At 56.4% G+C, this 19767-nt stretch overlaps 1 protein-coding gene across 8 annotated transcripts in view; it reads left to right on the forward strand.

Moving 5' to 3' along the window:
• DIP2A (disco interacting protein 2 homolog A) overlaps positions 1–18306 on the forward strand; it is a 92918-nt gene extending 74612 nt beyond the window's left edge. For 5 of the 8 annotated variants that reach the window (XM_068547254.1, XM_068547257.1, XM_068547255.1 and 2 more), the window contains 13 exons: positions 352–475; positions 5528–5649; positions 5756–5867; positions 7043–7152; positions 7655–7785; positions 8303–8471; positions 8787–8957; positions 10857–10918; positions 11491–11548; positions 13554–13628; positions 14931–15105; positions 15630–15753; positions 16307–18305. In XM_068547254.1, the coding sequence (XP_068403355.1) occupies positions 352–475; positions 5528–5649; positions 5756–5867; positions 7043–7152; positions 7655–7785; positions 8303–8471; positions 8787–8957; positions 10857–10918; positions 11491–11548; positions 13554–13628; positions 14931–15105; positions 15630–15753; positions 16307–16559 (1686 nt within the window). In that variant the 3' untranslated portion in view covers positions 16560–18305. The other 3 variants (XM_068547256.1, XM_068547261.1, XM_068547260.1) reach the window with 3 other exon arrangements.
• The last annotated feature ends 1461 nt before the right edge of the window (positions 18307–19767 follow it).

The raw sequence follows: 19767 nt of genomic DNA on the forward strand, positions 1-19767 counted from the left end.
GGGAGAGGATGGAATTGGGGGTGTATGTAGAGTGGTGATGATTTATTTTATAAAAGAGACATTGAAACAACGTAGCAAAATACTAGATAATGAAAAGCTGGATATTTATTACGTTATTCTTTATAATACTGTTACATTTAAAATATTTTATCATAACGGCCAAAAGGGTTTTCTTCAATCGCCAAGTCTTTGACTGTGGTGGGCGACCAGGCTCTGAGAAGACTGCAGACGGGTCTGGGGTGGCACCTGTCCCGGTTCCTGACCACAGGGGCTCAGACACGGGCTGTGCGCGGAGTGTCCACGGGCCGTCCCCCGCCCCCCGCTCAGCAGCGCCCACGGTTGCTTTCCTAGGGCACAGTCACCAGCACCACCACCTGCATCCAGCTGCACAAAAAGGCTGAGAGAGTGGCCGCTGCTCTGATGGAGAAGGCCAGGCTGACCACCGGGGCCCACGTGGCCCTGGTCTACCCCCCAGGTAAGGACCCTGCCGGCCTGCCCTCTGCCTGTGCCCACCCTGCGCTCCCGTCATGCGTGCCTGCACCCCTGTGAGCACTTGAATGTAATTGTGAGTCCACTCTTGCCTGTCTTAGTGCAGCCTTTCCTTTCTGTTTGCTTTTTTCATCTGGCTGTTCTTCCCGCATCTCTCCCCTCTGTTGTATTGCTAGAAAGCAAACACCCTTGTAACCACCAACCAGGTCAAGAAGTGGATCTTTGCTTTTCCGGTCCCAGCCACCTCCTCCATTCTCCAAAAGTAGCCTCTGTCCTGACCTCTGTGGTCACCACTTCTTCCATTTCTTTATAGTTTGATCACCCAGATGAGCGTCCTAGCCATCACAGTTTAGTCTGCCAATTTTCTTTAAATCTGACATGTGTTTAAGTTTCCTTTAACCTGCAGGCTGCCCCCTGTCCGTCTCTTCTGTGGCCCTGGAGCGTCCCTGCCGTCTGGAGTGGCTCCGTGTGTGCCGGGCGGCCGCTCCTGGGCTCCCGCTCCTGGGCTCCCACAGGGAACCCCGGGTCAGACTCGGGCTTGCTTCCCTCGCAAGACCCTAAGCGCTGTCGGGCTATTTCTTCCTTTTGCAGAATTAGCACACTTGGCAGCCAATGACATTCTCTGTCCCGCATTCATTAACGCTTTAAGGGTCACTAAACGGTGGTGTTCTAACTCTGTCCTTTCTTTTTCACTTGTCAGCCATAAACTATAAACAGACACTTCCCCTCCTCGTTAGTATCTGGTCACCCAGTGGTAGAATTCAGCTGTGAAAGGTAGAGTAAGTGTTGCTTCTTTCCTTCTATCAATAAAATGAATTCTGTTTCTTGTCGCACTCTCGTGGGAGCTACTCCCACGTCCTCGGGTGTGACCTCCCGTCCTGATGCCTCCTGCTGTCTGCTGGGACCAGGTGCCCTGGCCAGTTCTCCGTGGAGCCTGGTGTTCACAGCACCAGTCTGGGCCAGGGGCTCGTCCCTCCTGGGCTGGCCGCTGGCCCTTTCCTTGAACAGAGCTCTGATTTAAAATGAGTATAATAATTATATCTCGGAGACAGGCAGTGCCTCATGAGTTCATACTGTTGTACCCGATCAGATTCAGGGTTACAGGGTTTTACTGAACCCTTCTTGACGTTCTGTCTGCTTTATGCCTGTGTCTCCCTTCTTCCCTACTGAGAATCCTGATTCTCCAGGATGGGAGGCGATAGAATTCAAATATCCCAAGATCACTCACTTGCTTTATCCTGTGTCACAAGCAGCACCCCCAAAATAACGGTAGTAATACGTGACCACCTGTGTGATTTTTGAAAGCAGCTTAAATATTTTCACACGTGCTTTTTCCACCCGTTTTCCCTGTAGCTGTGCTCTCTGTGTCGCCGGGGCGGGCGAGGCTGGGGGCCTGCAAAGCCGGCCTCTCCTCACCCTCAGTCCACCGGTGACTGCATTCAGTGTCTTTCTGCCACGCTGGTTCTCTAATTGGTTTCTCAGGAAGGGTTCATGGGAACAGTATCCCCTGAGTTCTTGCTTGTTGGTAACAGTCTGTACACTGCGCAATGAAAGTTGTTTTTGCTAGATAAAAAAATCCCTGACTCACATTTTCTTTTCTTGAGCCTCTCAAATATGTGTCCATTTTCTCCTGGCCTTAAGCATCAAGTCTGACGATAATCTAATTTTCTTTCTCTTATTAGTCACCGGCTGTTTTGCTCTAGGTGCCAAAAGGACATTTTTTTCCCTTCTTAAAGTCTGGCATATGGTTGTAACATTGATTATTACAGGGCAGCGTTCTCTTACCTAAGGTATCTTTGGAAGGCAGCTACGCTCACCACTATACCATCAATGCCATACAATGTATAAGGTATCTTTAAATAAGAAGCTGCACATCTTTTTTTTTTTTTTTAATTTCAAGGAAATTTTCTAGAATTGTAGTCTTTTCGCTGTCTCTTCCCTTGCTTTGATTTTCCTCGCATCTCCTTCCTGCTCCCGTGGCCCACGTGTTAGGTCTTCTCTAACAAATGTCGTTTTCCCCAGGAGTGTCTCCGTTGAGTTTCCAGTCTCCTCCTCTTCGTGGTTTCTGTGTCCGTTGTCTTGTTTGCTCTTGGGCTCCTTCTAGTTCCATCTTCGTTTCTGAAATGATTTTTTATGGTTTCTACTTCTTTCCTCACTTCTTTTTTCTAGTTCTGATTTTGGTTATTCGTTGGTATCTTGCATCATTTTCTTAATGCATTTTAGCGCATGTTAAAATGGACTGCAGTTCTTATCTGCTGTCTTTGTCTGGACAGATGACGATCTGCCCCGATTCTTTTCCTCGTACCTGTGTGGGACTTGGCCCCCGGGCCACCCGCACGGAACCCCCCCCCTCCCGCCTCCTTCTGTGCCCCGCATCCTGAGCCCCGAGCCCCACTCCGTGGGCCTCTCTGTGTTGGGCTGGATTGCTGGGCCCAAACCCTCATGGCTGCTCACTGGCACCGGTGAGTGGGTGAATGGTTTCCGTCCCTCTCCCTGCTCTCTGATCAGACCCACAGTCGTGGGAACAAGATGCCTGCGCCTCCCCAGTCGGGACGTCTGGGCCTCCTGGGGGCTCCCAGTCCTCCCTGCTCCCTCCGGGGCCACCTGGCTCCTGTGGGATCCCCTCATTCTGCCCAGTGCGGCCCCTACAGCCCCTCCTCACCGTCGGCTCCGTCTTACCCGCTCGGCGCCCGCTCTGCCTCTCCTGCCTTGTCTTGGGGTCTTGGTTCTGGGAGTTTGCTGCTTGGCTGTTAGGGGATGTTTTTCTCCTGTGTCTGGCGCACGGGTGGTGGGCACTCGGAAGACCTTTCCCGTTCCCTTTCCCTGGCGGCCTGGGCCTTAGCTGGAACAGGAATCACAGGTTTCTCTGGCTTGGTGGGTGCTTCGCCAGGGTTGTAGGTGGTTTGCTTTTTTTCCCCCCATTATAAGTCTGTTGTTGTTTTGCCTGGAAGCTTGTTGGTTCTAGCTCAGGGATTTTACTGGGAAATGCCTGGGTCTAGGTCCTCTCTCACTTTCTTGCCCACTTAATCTTCATTTCAGGGAAATGTTCTTTTTCCTTACTGCCTTTTCTCCCTCTTTTTCATGCTTCTGGAACTCCTGACTCAGGTTTTGGGTACCGTCTCTTTTCAGTGTGTCTGGCGGGACACGACTTGTACTGGGCGCTTTCTCTCTGCCTGTGGGATCTGGGGGCCTCTTCCCAGGGGGCTGCCGTGGAGTGCTCCCTGCCCGGCAGCCAGGGCGAGCTGGCGGCCCGGCTTGTTTCTTGACACGGATGCGTGGTGGCTTGGACGCTCCAGAACTCCCACTGGCATTACAATTATTCTGCTCTTTCCGGTCCCGGGAACGTGCGGTCATTTTTCTCCAGGACTGATTGCAGCTCCCACTCTTCTCGTCTCCCTGGGCTCAGTGTGAGGCAAACATCACCCCGGCTGAGATGAGGCAGGGACGCAGCCGCTCGGGAGCCCCGGCCATCACCGTCCACACCAGGCGGAGAGCCTGGGAGGACCACAGCCATTCTGGGGCTCAGGGCTGCAGCTGCAGGCGTGCAGCGTGAGGACATGCTGGGGGTGAGGGACGCTGAAGTAACAGGAGAATAGGAGAAAAGACGGAAGGAGGCCCGACGCCTCTGTCCCTTTGGGGCATGTTTGACACTGTTTATAAAAAATTTTTAGTGAATAAAGGAAAATGCTTGGTGAAGTTCTGAATTTACGACCTTACCAGCAGGTGGAGAGTATAATTAATAGCTGGAGGGCAGATCCCACCCTGCTTGAAGGCTGGGAACGGATGCAGGTGTTTTGCAGATGCACACCGGGGTGTGTGTGTGTGTGTGTGTGTGTGTGTGTGCGCGCGTGCGCACGCGCGTGCGTGTCGTGCATTTCCTGATTTCCTGCGAGGGGCCAGGACTTTCTCCTCGGGTGTGTGGCCCCGGGGTGACTCTCTGGGAGCTGCAGACAGGTGGGGTGCGGGCAGGGACAGGGCTGCCCCGCATGTTCGCCTGGTGATGCCAGGACAAGAGGAGATGCACACGCAGGGACGGCAGGAGCTGCGTGAGCTCGTGGAAGTGAGCTGCTGATGGTGCCTTCTTGTGTTCAGCTTGGTGATACCTTTGTGGCGCGCTGGGCAGAGTGGCCCTGCGGGGTGCGAGGACGCGCGCCCGCGTGTCGGCCTGCCTGCTGGCTCTGTCTCTTGAGCTGCCCACAAGCGCAGCGCAGATGGGTGGTCCCCGGTGGGTGGGCTCAGGCCCGTAAAGATGACCGTGCTGAGCACCCCTGGCCCTGATGGAGCGTCGTGAACTTGTAATCTGCCGAAACCCATGAGCTGGGTTAAACGTTGCGTATTTATTTTGACCCTGGAATCAAAACAGCCTGAGACTGGTGTCTTGTAGCCAGATGATGTCAGGCAGGGCCTTGCGATTTGAGGACAGTATCTGGAGGAGTCTCCAGGGTGTGGGACTCAGGTGTTCTCAAGTCGGACTGAGTTCAAGAGGGGAAGATGGGTTTTAAGTGTGGTACAGTTCCCCCCGGTTTTAATTATGGAGAACTTGAAACGCATAAAAGAGTTGAAGGAGCAGCGAGTGGTCCCACGTTTCGGCGCGGGGTTGGGAGCGGGGCGGGGACATCCTGGCCCATCCCCGGGGGTGTGGGCCTCCCTGGAGAAGCGGCCAGGCCCCCCACGTCAGGGCGCAGAGGCACGCGAGAGTTGCGGGGCTTCCGGGGTGGGCAGCTCGCCCACCCGCCCGCAGTTCATCCCGACGCACAGGTGGCGGGGCCTCCCGCCCTCCATGGCCTCCTCTGGGCCGTGACTGTGCCCCCCCCACCTCCTGGCCTCCCCGTGTCTGGGCGGGGGGTGACCTGCAGCAGGGGTAGCCCTCTGTCCCTCCGTAACAGCGCTGTTCGGTGCACACCCTGTTAGTGTGGAGGAGGGTGGTTTTATTCAAGCACAGCAGGTGAGGCCCCTGGTCTTTCTCGTGGATCCACGGCACTGGACGTGGGGAGCCGCCTTTGACCCGCCGATGCCCTCTGACCATGTGTCTCCCCAGGGGTGGACCTCATTGCCGCCTTCTACGGCTGCCTGTACTGCGGCTGCGTGCCCGTCACCGTGCGGCCCCCGCACCCCCAGAACCTCACCACCACACTTCCCACCGTCAAGATGATCGTGGAGGTAGGCAGGCACCACGGCCAGCAGGGCGGGCCTGACCGTGGGCCCGTGTGCAGTTTGCTCCCAGGCACCGAGTCTCACCTGTGCCTTCAACCCCTGTGCCCTGCAGGTCAGCAAGTCTGCGTGCGTACTCACGACGCAGGCCATCACGCGGCTGCTCAAGTCCAAAGAAGCACTGGCCGCCGTGGACGTCAGGGCCTGGCCGACCATTCTAGACACAGGTGCGCATCCTCGCTGCGCTGGTGTGCTCGCCGGCCCCACCAGGATCAGCCCCCTTTCCTTCCTCTGTTGTAGGGATTGCGTTGTCGCCACGTGAGCATAAAGGTGGGCTAAGAGCAGCTTAGCAGCTTCAGTGAATGGTGAGAGGCTACTAACAGGAGCCTCGCCGGCTGGGTGCCTGACAGCCTGTGTCCACCAGCTCGAGCCTAGAGCCGGGCGCGCAGGACAGAGGGCGGCTGGTGGGGAGCGGAGGTCCTTCCAAGGCCCGGCGCCTGTGGACGAGCTCCTCTTGCTGCCTTTCATGACCACGCAGCCGTTGGCAGCTGTGGGAACATAGACGGCGCCCACAGCACACACACACCCGTCCAGGGTCCCCTTCATGGGTGCGTGCTCCCACGCCCCAGAAGATGCTTGTGGGCCCCTCTGTCTTGGCCTGTTGGGTCAGCCATCAAGGCACCCCAAACCAGCAGCACCCTGCAGGCTCCATCGGTAACTCGAGGCGCATGGCCACATGGGTGCCAGCTGGCAAGCAGAGAAGGGTCCCTCCTTCCCCGTCGCGCCTGGTGGGTAGAGGTGCCTGTCCTTGCCCACCAGAGGAAGTCAGGGACCGTGTTGTCGGTGGCCACCTGCCTGATACCAGCAACAGGCACGGGGAGCTGGTCCAGGGCGGCTGGCGGGGCGCCCAGGGGTGGGCCCGGGAGCAGATGGGCACCGGGGAGTCCCATCACCTCACCCGCTCCGTGCCCTCGCCTCGCCTCGCCTCACCTGTGTGCGGTCAGTGCTGTGCCCACTTCACGGTCCTGAAGGAACGCGATGAAGCACCCAGAGCCCTGGGGGCCCATCCTTAGCACTCACTATGCACAGAAATGTCGGGAATCCTGGCTCCATCACAGGCTCTGGGACCCTGGCCAAGTCCCCGCTCCTCTGAGCTTTCCTGTGGGGCTCCCTCGGCCCATCTCCAGCCCTCCGTGTCCACCTCGTCCCGTCCCCATCACCACATGCTCAGCGTGGTCGGCGAGGGTCCGTTCCACGTGACCTTCCCTGCGTACACACGCGGCCTGCTCTCCCGCAGCCTGACTTCTGCCCTGAGCTCCCCAGCTCCCCAGGTGCGTCCTGTCTCCTCTCTCCACGAGAGCCTGAGCTAGCATCCACGCCACCCGTGTCTCCTGACCGACAGATGACATACCCAAGAAGAAGGTGGCCAGCATCTTCAGGCCCCCGTCCCCAGACACGCTCGCATACTTGGACTTCAGCGTGTCGACCACGGGGATCCTGGCGGGTGTGAAGGTGGGTCTTCTGGCTGGAGCTCCCCTCCACTCCGGCCCCTGACACAGTGGGTGGGCAAAGGGCAGAAAGGTGTTGGCTGCAGGTCTGTGCAGGCCCTTCCTCCTCCCAGAGCTTAAAGCAGCAGTTTTGCTCCTTAAAGTTTGTGTTAAATACCAATAAACCCGCAAATTAGGTTAGCCTGAGAGTAATGCGTATTTTGATGTTTTATGGTAATGTCTGAACTCTCTGATTCATGACTCTCTGGCCTCGAGGACCAGGTGGCTTGGATGAGTCTGTCACGTTAGCAGGCACCAGACGCTCCATTAAAATCCTTTATTACCCTGAACTCTCGCCTAGAAGATTCCCAGCGTGCCATTCCTGGGTACTGACTGGTGTATGTGGGATTGGGCCAGCCACCCTTTCAGGAAGTGAAGGTGTCCGGCTGCTGTGGGCGGCAGGCACTGCCGTCAGCCCTCCCTCTTCCCTCACGGCACTGAGCAGAGCTTTCCTTTCACTCCTTAAGATGTCGCACGCAGCCACCAGCGCCCTGTGCCGCTCCATCAAGCTGCAGTGTGAGCTGTACCCCTCCAGGCAGATCGCCATCTGCCTCGACCCCTACTGTGGCCTCGGCTTTGCCCTGTGGTGTCTGTGCAGGTGAGTGTGCAGGTAGAGTGTGCAGGTGAGTGGAGGGTGAGTGTGCAGGTGAGTGTGCGGGTAGAATCCCCCCACTCCTTACCCCACCCCCGGCTGAATTGCTTCTTTAGACGCCCCCTTTCTAAGGTACATTTTTGATGCCCACCTAGCGGAGGATACACGTGTGAGTGGGTTGGTTTGTGTGGGTGTTGGGTGGGTTGGAGTTCAGGTCTGAAATTGAGTAAAAGAGTAAAAATGCCTTTTTATTAAGTGCACACTCTCCATTACTACTAATTCCATCCAGAACAGGGAAGTAGGAACCCATCTTTGTAAGCAGAACCCCGTCCCTGCCGGCTGGGCCGTCCCTGACAGCGACCCTGGATCCTTGAGCGCTGGTGGCGGGACCTGCGCCCCCAAGTTTTCTACTGAAAGCCCCACTCGGCCAGAGCAGAAAGGGTGGGCTCTGCCGGGGAGGGCAGTGTCCTTGAGGGGAGAGGCGCCTGCACACGTGCTGACCCCACCCCTGTCGCTGTCACAGCGTCTACTCGGGACACCAGTCGGTGCTGGTGCCCCCGCCGGAGCTGGAGGCCAACGCGTCCCTGTGGCTGTGGGCTGTCAGCCAGTACAAGGCCCGCGTCACCTTCTGCTCCTACTCGGTGATGGAGACGTGCGCCCGCGGCCTGGGCGCGCAGACGGCGGTGCTCAGGGTGCGTGCCGGCCGGGCCTGGAGAGACCCCCGGACCTCTCCCAGCGACCGAAAACCCTCCCGGGGCGCCCCGCCCCCTGCTGCGAGCTCCCCCTCACACTCCGACACACACCCGTGGTGCACCTCCTGGGAGGAGAGCGGGGTGGGCGCAGGGCAGGGTGGGTCCGACCCTGGGTCGGAGCGCACCGCAGGGTCTCCGAGGCCTCAGGGGCCGGGGCCAGAGGGCGGAGCGGGGGAGACGGAACCGAGGAGGCGGGGCTCGAGCAGCTTGGCCTTTACGCTCAGACCCGGCCGTGTGCGCCCACTCCTCCCACAGATGAAGGGCGTGAACCTGTCGTGTGTGCGCACCTGCATGGTGGTGGCCGAGGAGCGGCCCAGGATCGCGCTCACACAGTCCTTCTCCAAGCTGTTCAGGGACCTGGGCCTGCCCGCGCGCGCCGTGAGCACCACATTCGGCTGCAGGGTCAACGTGGCCATCTGCCTGCAGGTAGGCGGCAGGGCTTCCCGCTGGGCGCCACGTGCACATGCCGCGCTTCTCCGCCCTCCTTGGGTCCTTTCCTGTCCCCCCAGCCTTTGATGTTGCGTTTTCCAAATAGCACATTAGCTTTGAGAGCTGAGCATTTTACTTTAAAAGAGATTCTGTTCTTGATGAACAAAGACTTATTTGGAAAAATTAAAATTGTTTGGAACGGTGACTATCGTCTGGAAGAGTTTCTCAGTTGGACGTGGCGCGCGGTTAATATTCTAAAGAGAGAGGAAGCTAATTGGTTTTAAGACGTCTAGCAATTTTAAATGGAAACATTAACGAGTGTGATCGTTTATATTGCCCGGAATTCATTTTTGGAACATTAACATATTTTACTTATTAAAAGGAAACAAAGTTTCAGAACAGCTAACTATAGTGCAGTGCTGTTTACTGCTTCTTCAGGTGACTCTGGCTGTTTTCCAGATTTCCTACTAGTACCTCAGTCCCACTTCTTTCTAAACCACGTTGCATGCTCACGCACCCACGTTCAGGAGCTGTTGGGAGGAAAAGCCTCAGGGGAACCACAGTTCCTCATCCCGAGCCCGTACTGGCCAGTGCCTGCCGGACACAGGGAGGGTCTCGACTGCAGAGTCTGGCGTCCTGTTGTCCTGGTGTTCCTGCGACGGCCTCTCCACAATGGAGATAGCTGACCATCTCGCTCGGGGAGACGCCCAGGCCTCGCTCGGACGCTTGCTGAGTGGCAGGAGGAGTAGGGTGGTCCCTCGTGAGGTCCTCCCGTTGTAGGCAGTGTGACTGCACCTCGGCTGCTGGCGCAGGGTTGGTGGCAGTCAGCGCAGCCCTTCTGTCTGCTCAGCGTCTGGCAGCCCGGGCCCTCCTTCCTGGAAACGCGATGGCATCTGTGTTGCTTATCAGCACATGGGCGGCAGAAGTCTTGCTGGGAAGTCCTTGGTTTGCACTCTGAGATGCAGTGATGCACTTTGCTCTCTCTCAGCTGTGTTTCTCACGTGCCTGTGCTCTCTGTGTTTCCTGTGGCTTCTCCTCCCTGTCTCCCTCTGCTGGCCTCCTTTGTTTCTGTCAGCCCAACAGGCTGGGAAAGCTGGCTAAGCAGGTACGACCTTGACCTCGACCTCGAGGTGCCTCTGTGCTTCCCATGAGTTCACGTGGCCTCTCGTGAACTCCAGACAAATACGCGTTTCTTCTGCTCACAGTGGATGTTATTTGACGTATTACAGAAGCTCCTTTGTAACTGAATTTAAGACAAAAAGTATTTTCAGAAGCATTTAACCTTCATTTTAATAAATTGCCTCTGGAGGAAGGGCTATGTTTAGTCTCAATGAAAAAATTTCCGTTTTCATTCCAGGGCAGACATAGGTAACTTTGGGATCTTCAGAGAATGATGCCGGGGCGGAGTGTCCGTGTAACTTGACGTTCTTTATCTAATGAAAAGGAACGTGCTGTCCTGTAATCAGGGCCAATGTCAGCTGTCAGATGAGAGGAGAGAGAGTGAGGACGTCATTCTGGCAAATCCCTGGTGGGGCCTCACCGTGCCCAGCCCTCAGAATTAGGTCGGAGCGAGCATGGCGCGTGGAAATGCCCCAAAACCCATAGCGGTGTTTTCTCAGAGACCAGCGGGGATAGAGCTATCAGGACTGAAATGTGAAATTGTTTGACTTGACATCTTCCTTCAGCGTTACGGGAGGTTTCCCTCGGTGGTACCAAGCCTTGTAGATGTTTGCAGGAGGGCAGACTCTTGCTGGGAGCAGAGCAGCTGCCCTCCCGGCCCCACCCCACCCCCCGGGCCGGAGGAGCCGTCCCCCAGCTGCACCCGTGTGGAGGCGATGCCCCTGGAAACCACGGCGTGAGGCCCGAGTGGACATACCTCTGCTGCTCCCCTTGCAGGGCACAGCCGGCCCGGACCCCACGACCGTCTACGTGGATATGAGGGCACTGCGCCATGACAGGTAACAGCACCCGGGCCCCCGGGCAGCCTGGGCCTCCCCTGCATCCCTGTGTCCTCCCTTGATCAGTCATTCCCACGACCAGGAAGGGAATGACCTTCCAAGAGTGACCGAGCATTTGACACGTGGCTCTTTATGGGGTAGAAAACAAGTAAGCCCATCGTTGGGCAGGACAGAGGCGTCACGTCAGCAGACATGTCCCGGGGGCCACGGTGTGTACCTGCGGGTCGGGGTCCCTCCCAGCTTTGGAGCTGGATCCCAGTTCTGGATCCTCAAATGCAGCTTGAGGTAAACCATGGTGGAGCTTCCTGGGGGGCGAGGCCAGCTGGCCAGGGGCCCCCCGAGGACATAGAGCCAGCTCCTGCCCTGAGCAGTGCTTGGTGAGCCACGCACCCGAAGTCACTGCTCCAAGGTCACAGCAAGGTCCTGATCAAAAGGCTAAAGGCTTGGCTGTTGTCAACGGACTGGCTGTCGCAGTGATAATCAATTTCTGACCACCTTGTGAGTTGCCTTTTTAGAGATTGTTGTCTGTGTAGTAAATTTTATTCTGAAATTTTTCCCTTGTTAATTTTTAGGGTACGTTTGGTGGAACGGGGTTCTCCGCACAGTCTGCCATTGACAGAGTCTGGAAAGGTAGTGCAGGGGACTGGGCCTCCATCCTTACATTGTCCTGGGAGGTGCTCTCAGTGAGCACAGACCCCTGTGGTCGGGCTGGGCTGGGCTGACGTAGAGGCCTCTCCTCGCTGCAAAAACACACGCACGCGCGCGCGCGCGCGCGCACGCGCGCACGCGCGCACGCGCGCACACGCGCACACGCGCACACGCGCACACACACACACACGCACACACACACACACACACACACACGCTAAGTCTTTACGTCTACATCTGAGTTCCAGTTCCAAAAAGGGAGGACCTCAGGTGCAGAGACCTAGAAGGAACTGCACTGCTGGGTCTTGAGGCCACGGGGCGCCTGTTGCCTTCATGGCGGCCCTGGAGCAGCCCTGGAAGAACTCAGCCCCTGGCTCAGGTGACAGCCAGGAAGTGGTCCCCACCATGGTGGCAGTTTACCATTAAAGCAGTCCAGGCCTGGTGCAATCTCAGGAACCCAGAGTGGGCTCAGGTGGTGGGGCTGTGAGACCACCTGAGGGCACCCAGGGAAAAACTTTGAGCCACCGTGAGGGGTCAGCAGACATAGAGCCAGGAGAACAGGCGTTCTCAGAAGCAGGGGAGGTTCAGAGGAAGGAAGAAGACCCCCAGGAACCCTCAGACAATGTGATGGGGTGGGGAAGGCCTGCGCCCAGCCCCCGGCCTCGGGGCTCCCTCTGCAGCTGCACAACCAGAGGAGGGCTCGGCACAGCCCCTGCTCTGCTCGCGCTCGCCCGAGCACACGCCACAGCTGCCTCCAGGGAGACGGGCCCGCGGTGAATGCGGGGGAGGAGCAAGCGGGGGCTGTGCACCAGCAGGGGCCACCCCAGAGGAGGAGCAGAGACCGGGGGAGAAGGCTCAGCTGGCGCAAAGGTCCTGGGGCCACGGGGAGGCCTGCGTGGGGGAGCTGCACTGGGGGGAGGGGAGGAGGAGAGAAGGGCGCTCTCGTGGGCAGGTGGGCGTGGGGCCTGGGAAGGAAGGCACAGACCCTGGAGGGGGAGGCGGTGGGCACAGGCCAGGGCTCCCTTCCTGTCCCTCCCCACGCGCACAGAAACGCCCCGTGTGCAGTCCGCATTGTCCTTTCTGCAAACGCAATTCTTAATGCCTTCTGGTGCCTTTTTGTTTCCTATCACATATGGCTCTGCATCCATTTTTGATGGACTTTCCCCCCATATTTCTCTGTTATGATAAATTGGGGCTGACGGACCTGGGTCCTGGAAAGAGCTCTGGCTTCAGGGTTTGGGTGGGCCACACGGGGAGAGGTCGGAGGCTCAGCAGCATCTGGGGAAACAGAGCGGTCCCACCAGGGCTGTGGGGACAGCACGAGGAGAGGAGGGTCTGGCGCTGGCCATGGCGACCTCCTGTGACCCCTCGTCCCTTCCTCCACTGCCTGGAGGTCTCCACTGTCACCTCCCGTTTTATACCTGGGGAAACTGAGGACACAGAACAGGTGTCCAGGAGCAGCCAGGTGGTCTGACTTGAGCCCAGTGAGGCCCCGCAGGCCCGGCGGAGGTCCTGGACCCGAGGCACACTCCCCTGGAGTCTTCACGGCCCCTGGTGGGCACGGAGCCGGTGCTCAGCAGCTGCCCCACTCTGAGTCTGGGGGCAGGAAGGCCTCTTGGGGGCCAGGTTTCCATCCAGAGCCGGGGGCTCAGGGGGGCCGGTGGGGGGACACGGCCGAGGCATGTGGACCCCCGGCACTCGTGAGCCCTCACAGGGGGCCTCAGAGAAAGACCCCCTCGACCCCTCTTGCCATCCAAAATAGGGTCCATTCTCAGGAACTGGGTGATTTTGCTAAGATTCAGAATTTATTTTTCTCTATTAAAATCTCTTCTGTTAAAATTCAAAGTCAGATTTAGGTTGGCTCCCGAGCCTGATCAGCCCCGTGTACGTGTCACATCCTTTGGATCAGCTTCGAAGGACGTTGTTTTGACGCGCTTGAATCAGGAGGGCCGTGCGGCCTCTGACCGGAGCACGGCTCTCCTTCCAGATCCTGCCTGGAGTGAAGGTCATCATTGCCCACACCGAGACCAGAGGGCCCCTTGGAGACTCGCACCTGGGGGAGGTGAGGCTGCAGAGCCCCGCGCACCCCCGGAGCCGCTCCGTACCCTCCTCGCCTTTCTGCCCCAGGTTCGGGAGTTCTGAACCTTGGGGTCGCACGTGCTTTGGGGAACCTGTCAGAAGCTGTGTGCCTCCCCCAGTGTTTGTGCCCCTGGACCCAGTCCCTGGGTAGGATTTCAGGGTCCTGCCCTTGGGATGAAGCCCCCCACCCTGCTACCCCACTAGCAGAGGGAAACCTTGAGTTGCAGACACTGGGTGGCCTAAGGAGCCTCGCAGGAACCAGCAGCCATGGAGGAAACAGCTGTCCCTCGAAGAGAAGTTCCTGCGGCCCCCAGTGAGGGACAGCACAGGGCAGACCCCATGGCTAAGAGGGACGGACTTCTCCATCCTGGGGACACGGGGCGGGGTGTCCTCACTGCCCCAGGACACAGGCTGTGCTGGAGTCCTTGGTATGCCTGCGTACAGCTCCTGGTCTAGAGTAACGGGACAGGTGGGACCCAGTACCTGGTGGCCAGGATGGCAAGTGGAGCCTGGGTGTCCAGGCTGGCCTGTTACAGTGGGAATGGTCTCAGCTCCCAGTTCCGGGCCTGGGGGCCAGCATCCTGCACTGCTGAGGGCAGCACCCAGGGGTGTCCTCACACACTGCCCAGTCCCTGACCAGCTGGGACGAGGGCATGGGTGGGCCCGGGGCTCATGCCGCATCGGCCAGGAAAGGTGTCCCAGTCCCAGGGCTGGGTGTGCTCCGCCTGGGGTCTTCCCCGCGCCATCCCCTTCCTGGCCAGCTGGGCCCAGGCCTGTTAGGGCAGCAGTGGGTCCCAAGACAGTCCTGGCAGGTCTGCCCCAGGCTGGGACCCATGTGGCCGCCCTGTCTCCTCTTTCGGACCCTGCTTTCGGGGGGTACCTAGAGCCTGGTAGTCAGTCGGGAGCCGCCTGTGGGCCCTGGAGGGCCCTGGCTTTAGAAGGGTGCCCTGGGGGCCCGTGACGCCCTGGGCACCGTTAGCCCACGTGCGGGTGGGTCTGCGCCCCGACTCTCGCTGGCCCTGGGTGCATGTGCACGTGCAGGTTCTTTCTTACCGTCAGCTGTGTACATCGCTGTCCTACAGGCGTCTCTCCGGGGTCCGAGGAGGGGAACGGTTCGTCTGAAGGAGGACAGTCACTTGCCTGCTTTCCGTGCCTGTTGTTGTAACTTAGTTCGAGCGCTCTGTCCCCGGCCCCGCCCCCGTGTGCTGTGGCGTTGCTGCCGTGCATCGGCACAGACAGTGCCTGGCACCGTGGCGACTGACCCCCTCGTCCCCCGGGCCCCCAGGTCTGGGTGAGCAGCCCGCACAGCGCCACTGGGTACTACACGGTCTACGGGGAGGAGGGGCTCCACGCCGACCACTTCAGTGCCCGGCTGAGTTTCGGAGACACCCAGACCGTTTGGGCAAGGACTGGCTTCCTGGGCTTCCTCCGAAGGACAGAGCTCACCGACGCCAGCGGAGGTGAGGGGTCCCTGTGCAGCCCCACGCCGGCACCTGAGCCCCGTGCGGGCGGCATCTTGGGGGTCCCCGCTGACTCACCTCGCCCCTCGCTAGGAGCTCCTGTCTCTAGGTGCCCTGACACGGTTTTCTCTGAAAATTACTCTTTCTCCTTCACTGGTCTTGGACCCCAGCCTCTGCGGAGGATGCAGGGTTGCTGGCAGAGGCTGTGGGCCCCCCAGGCTTAGCCGTGGGCACGTCTCACTAGCCATCTGTTGGGCCCTCCCCACATGGCCCCCCAAGCTTTCAAAGTCCCTCGGCCACAGCAGGCTGGCCAGATGCCGTCAGAAGTTTTGGGAGCCCCTGTAGCTGCTGCTTCGTTTCCAGAGATAGTAAAGTTGTTGTTAAATACGTATTCAGACGTGGGCGTAACTTCTCTGAGTCTCGGGGGGCCGAGCGTGGCAGGAGGCTGTCGTCAGGCAATGTTTGAGTCGCCAGCCGTCGGCACCGCGTGCCGTGCTGAGGCGGGCGAACTGTGCTGTCCGCAGAGCGACACGACGCGCTGTACGTGGTGGGGTCTCTGGACGAGGCGCTGGAGCTGAGGGGCATGCGCTATCACCCCGTCGACATCGAGACGTCAGTGATCCGGGCGCACAGGAGCGTCGCCGAGTGGTGAGGGCCTGGGACGGCCGTCCCCCAGCTCTCCGGGGCCGGGGCAGGCGCTGCGGCCACGCGTGGGAGGCAGCAGCCTCCTGCCTCTCCCGGAGCAGACCCCAGACACGCTCTTGGAATCACGGGCCAGAGACCCCTGGCTTGGGTTTGCTTGGTTTTTCCTCTTCCTAATCAGTCTTAAGCTAAGAGTCTGTCCCCAGATGCACAGGCAAAATGTGAGAGCTCCACAGTTATCCTGAAATGCTTCTGCTTTTAACGTGAATTTCCTAATTTAAATGGTCGAGACTCAGGATTTCTTCACTTTGTAGGCAGCTTGCCTTGGGAAAGGTACAGCTTTCGACATCACGTGTTCTTGATTCTTAGCGAGAACTTTAATTAGAATAGATACTCCTGTAAAACACACTTGACCTTTGAATTGTAACTGGCCTTGAGCAGGAGGGTGACGTCAGTGAACCTACGCTGGTTTTTTCCACTGGTCTCTTTCTGACGCCCTTTCCCAGCCCCCAAAGCCTGTGCCTGACCCCGTGCGACACCATCCGCCTTCTCCCCGCAGTGCCGTGTTCACCTGGACCAACCTGCTGGTGGTGGTGGTGGAGCTGGATGGGCTGGAGCAGGATGCACTGGACCTGGTGGCCCTGGTGACGAACGCGGTGCTGGAGGAGCATCTGCTGGTGGTGGGCGTGGTGGTCATCGTGGACCCAGGCGTCATCCCCATCAACTCCCGCGGGGAGAAGCAGCGCATGCACCTGCGTGACGGCTTCCTGGCCGACCAGCTGGACCCCATCTACGTCGCCTACAACATGTGAGCACACAGCGCACACCCTGGCCCCGAGAGGGGCCTCGGGACGTGTCGGAGGTGCTGGGACGCGTGGAAACACGGCAGCACCTGCAGCCCCCAGGGAGAGGACCCCAGGCTCTGGGAGCGCGGTGCCCCCGCCTCCTACGCTCTTACAGGTCCGTGTCATTTTAGAAACCACTTCCTGAGTTATTCAAAGAACTCTTTTAATTATCAAGGACATTTACAGAAACATGAATCTCAGTATTTTAACAGATGGGGTGACTGGGAAAGAGGCCTGGTGCGGGCGCCGCGGGAGCTGCAGGTGTGAGTTTGCACTTTTTTAGGCTGAAAATACAGTTCTCAATTTTAAAAATTCCACTGTTTATTCCCACTTCAAGTGACGAGTTCATGTATAGAGTTTACGCTAGGAGGAATTTGAGGCCCAAGTACAGCTGCTTCGATTCTGATTCACAGGAAAGCGCAGAGCCCAGAAAGGCTGGTGGACGGGAGTGAGCCTGGCCTGGCCGCCCTGCCCACCTTCGGGCCCCAGACCAGGCACTGGACGCACACGCTTCCTCTCTTGAAACAGGTCTGCACGGCTGTCTGCTTGCGTGGTCGCTAACGCTTGACAGGGGCCATCTGGGGCCGTCAGGTGAGGTGCTCTGTTTCGGAAAGATAAACCAGCACTGAGTTTTAAACCACTTTCTAAGTTTCTGACTTCTTGCTGTTCAACTGAAGTGCTTGTTTTCATAACCACAGTATAAGCTCTTCTCACTGCACGGAACTGTACCGAATTATTATTTTTATTCCACGTCAACAGATGTGGAAGCCCTGGTGAGGTGAGGTTTCCTTCCTCGGTGATGTCTGCTGAGCACCGGCAGTACAGCCGAGGGGCCCAGCCCAGGAGAGCCTTGCCCATTGCTGTTGCATTTTGAGTTGTGTGCCTGTAAAATTTGGCCAAATCATGTTCCGTTATTTTATTCTAACTTGACCAGACTGAGTGGTATAATATTATAGTAAGTCTAAATCAAAGAAGAAAACGTGGTATCCTTTAGTTACTTCTAAGAACTTGAAGTGAAGCTCGAATCTAAGGCAGAGTATTTTTGTATCGCTAATGAGTATGTTACCAGCTGTCGGGGACTGAGGGTGGGAAAGTTTACGAATCATGCCTGCTTCCTAGACAGCCAGGTTTTTCTGGAATTAGCCTGGATCAGTGCCTAACAACGTCGTTATTAATTCTCTACCATTTGAAATTCTCCACCAAAAAGGCCGGGCTAACTGGGCCAACTCTCACGTGTGACTCACGTTTGGCTACGAGTAGCTTGCACTCAGTAGTTGTGGGCCTGCGGCGTTGGCCTGCAGTGTGGTGTGTAACAACATACTGGAATTTGAATAATCTTCTTGTAATTATGTACATAATCTGTGTAACTTATTGTTGGACATACAGAGGTCCTAGTAGTTGACTAATGGGCATTCCTTGTAACAGAATGGCCATCAGGGGAAGAACTACCCAGCCTTGTATGTTGTAGTTTTATAGCAAACAAATATTGTAAAATTTTTGTATTGAAAGGTCGGTGGCAGTAAGACAAGGTGTCTTGTAAATTAAGATTTTAAGAAGCATTAAAATGTTTTAAAACTACTCTCTGGGAATTCTGTATATCACACTAAAAATTTTATATCATTATGTTAATAAAGTTATTGACTGTTTGTAATTCTGCATTCTGAAATGTGTGAAAAGGTTTTTAAAATTACCCCAAATACGATGTATTTTATTATGCATTCTTCTTTCCTGAATATAAAAGCATTTATGCTACAGCATAAAATCTACAAAGCATATTAAAGTATAAAGAAGAAAATTTAAATCTCCCATAATCCTACCTCTCGGTAATGACAGCATTAGTATTTGATGTAAATCCTTTCAAGGATTTATTTTTTCCTTTAAAACACTTTTACAAAATTAGGATCGATCATTATAATTTTATAATCAGCTTTTGCAGTTAATAAATTAGACTTTTAATCTGTTACATATATTCTTCTACATGTTTTAATGACTGTGTCATATGGGAGGGGGGCTCGACTGAATGCAGCTTGTATTCACTTGCTCTGTGTCAGCGTCGTTTCAGCTGTGCTGCCGTGAACCTCCTCGCGGGTGTGTGTTCACACACAAGACCTGCCTTGGGCTCAGTTCCTACAGGTAGAGTTCGTGCCAGGTGTGAAGCTTTGGGCACCCCTGCCCTCGCAAGCGCACAAGGCAGCATGGGAGAAGCATTTTCCTGGCAGCCTGAGAGCACTGGCAATAAATAAATAAGTCCTTGTCAATTTGATAGTCAAATAAGTATCATGTCTAGTGATGCTGAGTGTGTTTTCATGTGTTTGTGGTCATTTTAATTTCTCATTTGATGCATTCTATTTGGCAGGGTTTTTTTTTAAATTCCTTTTTAAAATTTATTTATTTGGCTGCGTCGGGTCTTAGTTGCGGCACGCGGGCTTCTCTCTAGTTGTTGCGCACAGGCTCCGGAGCACGCAGGCTCAGTAACTGTGCCGCGCATGGCTCTCTAGTTGTGGTGCGGGCTCCAGAGCACGCGTGCTCAGTAGTTACGGTGCGCAGGCTTAATTGCTCTGCGGCATGTGGGATCTTAGTTCCCCGACCAGGGATCGAACCTGCGTCCCCTGCATTGGAAGGCGGATTCTTAACCACCGGACCAAAAGGGAAGTCCCTCAAGGGTTTTTTTTTAATCTTTATTGGAGTATAATTGCTTCACAATACTGTGTTAGTTTCTGTTGCACAAACAAAGCGAATCAGCTGTATGCATACACATGTCCCCATATCCCCTCTCTCTTGAGCCTCCCTCCCATCCTCCCTATCCCACCCCTCTAGGTCATCGCAAAGCACCGAGCCGATCTCCCTGTGCTATGCTGCTGCTTCCCACCAGTCAACGATTTTACATTCGGTAGTGTGCATATATCGACACTACTCTGACTTCGCCCCCCCACCCCATGTCCTCAAGTCCATTCTCTACGTCTACCTCTTTTTTCCTGCCGTGCAACTAAGTTCATCAGTACCATTTTTTTTTTATTCCATATATACACGTTAGCATACGGTATTTGTTTTTCTGACTTACTTCACTCTGTATGACAGACCCTAGGTCCATCCACCTCACTACAAATAACTCAGTTTCGTTTCTTTTTATGGCTGAGTAATATTCCATTGGATATATGTGCCACATCTTTATCCA

Source organism: Eschrichtius robustus, chromosome 6 (assembly GCF_028021215.1).
Source record: "Eschrichtius robustus isolate mEscRob2 chromosome 6, mEscRob2.pri, whole genome shotgun sequence".
NCBI classification, from domain to species: domain Eukaryota; kingdom Metazoa; phylum Chordata; class Mammalia; order Artiodactyla; family Eschrichtiidae; genus Eschrichtius; species Eschrichtius robustus.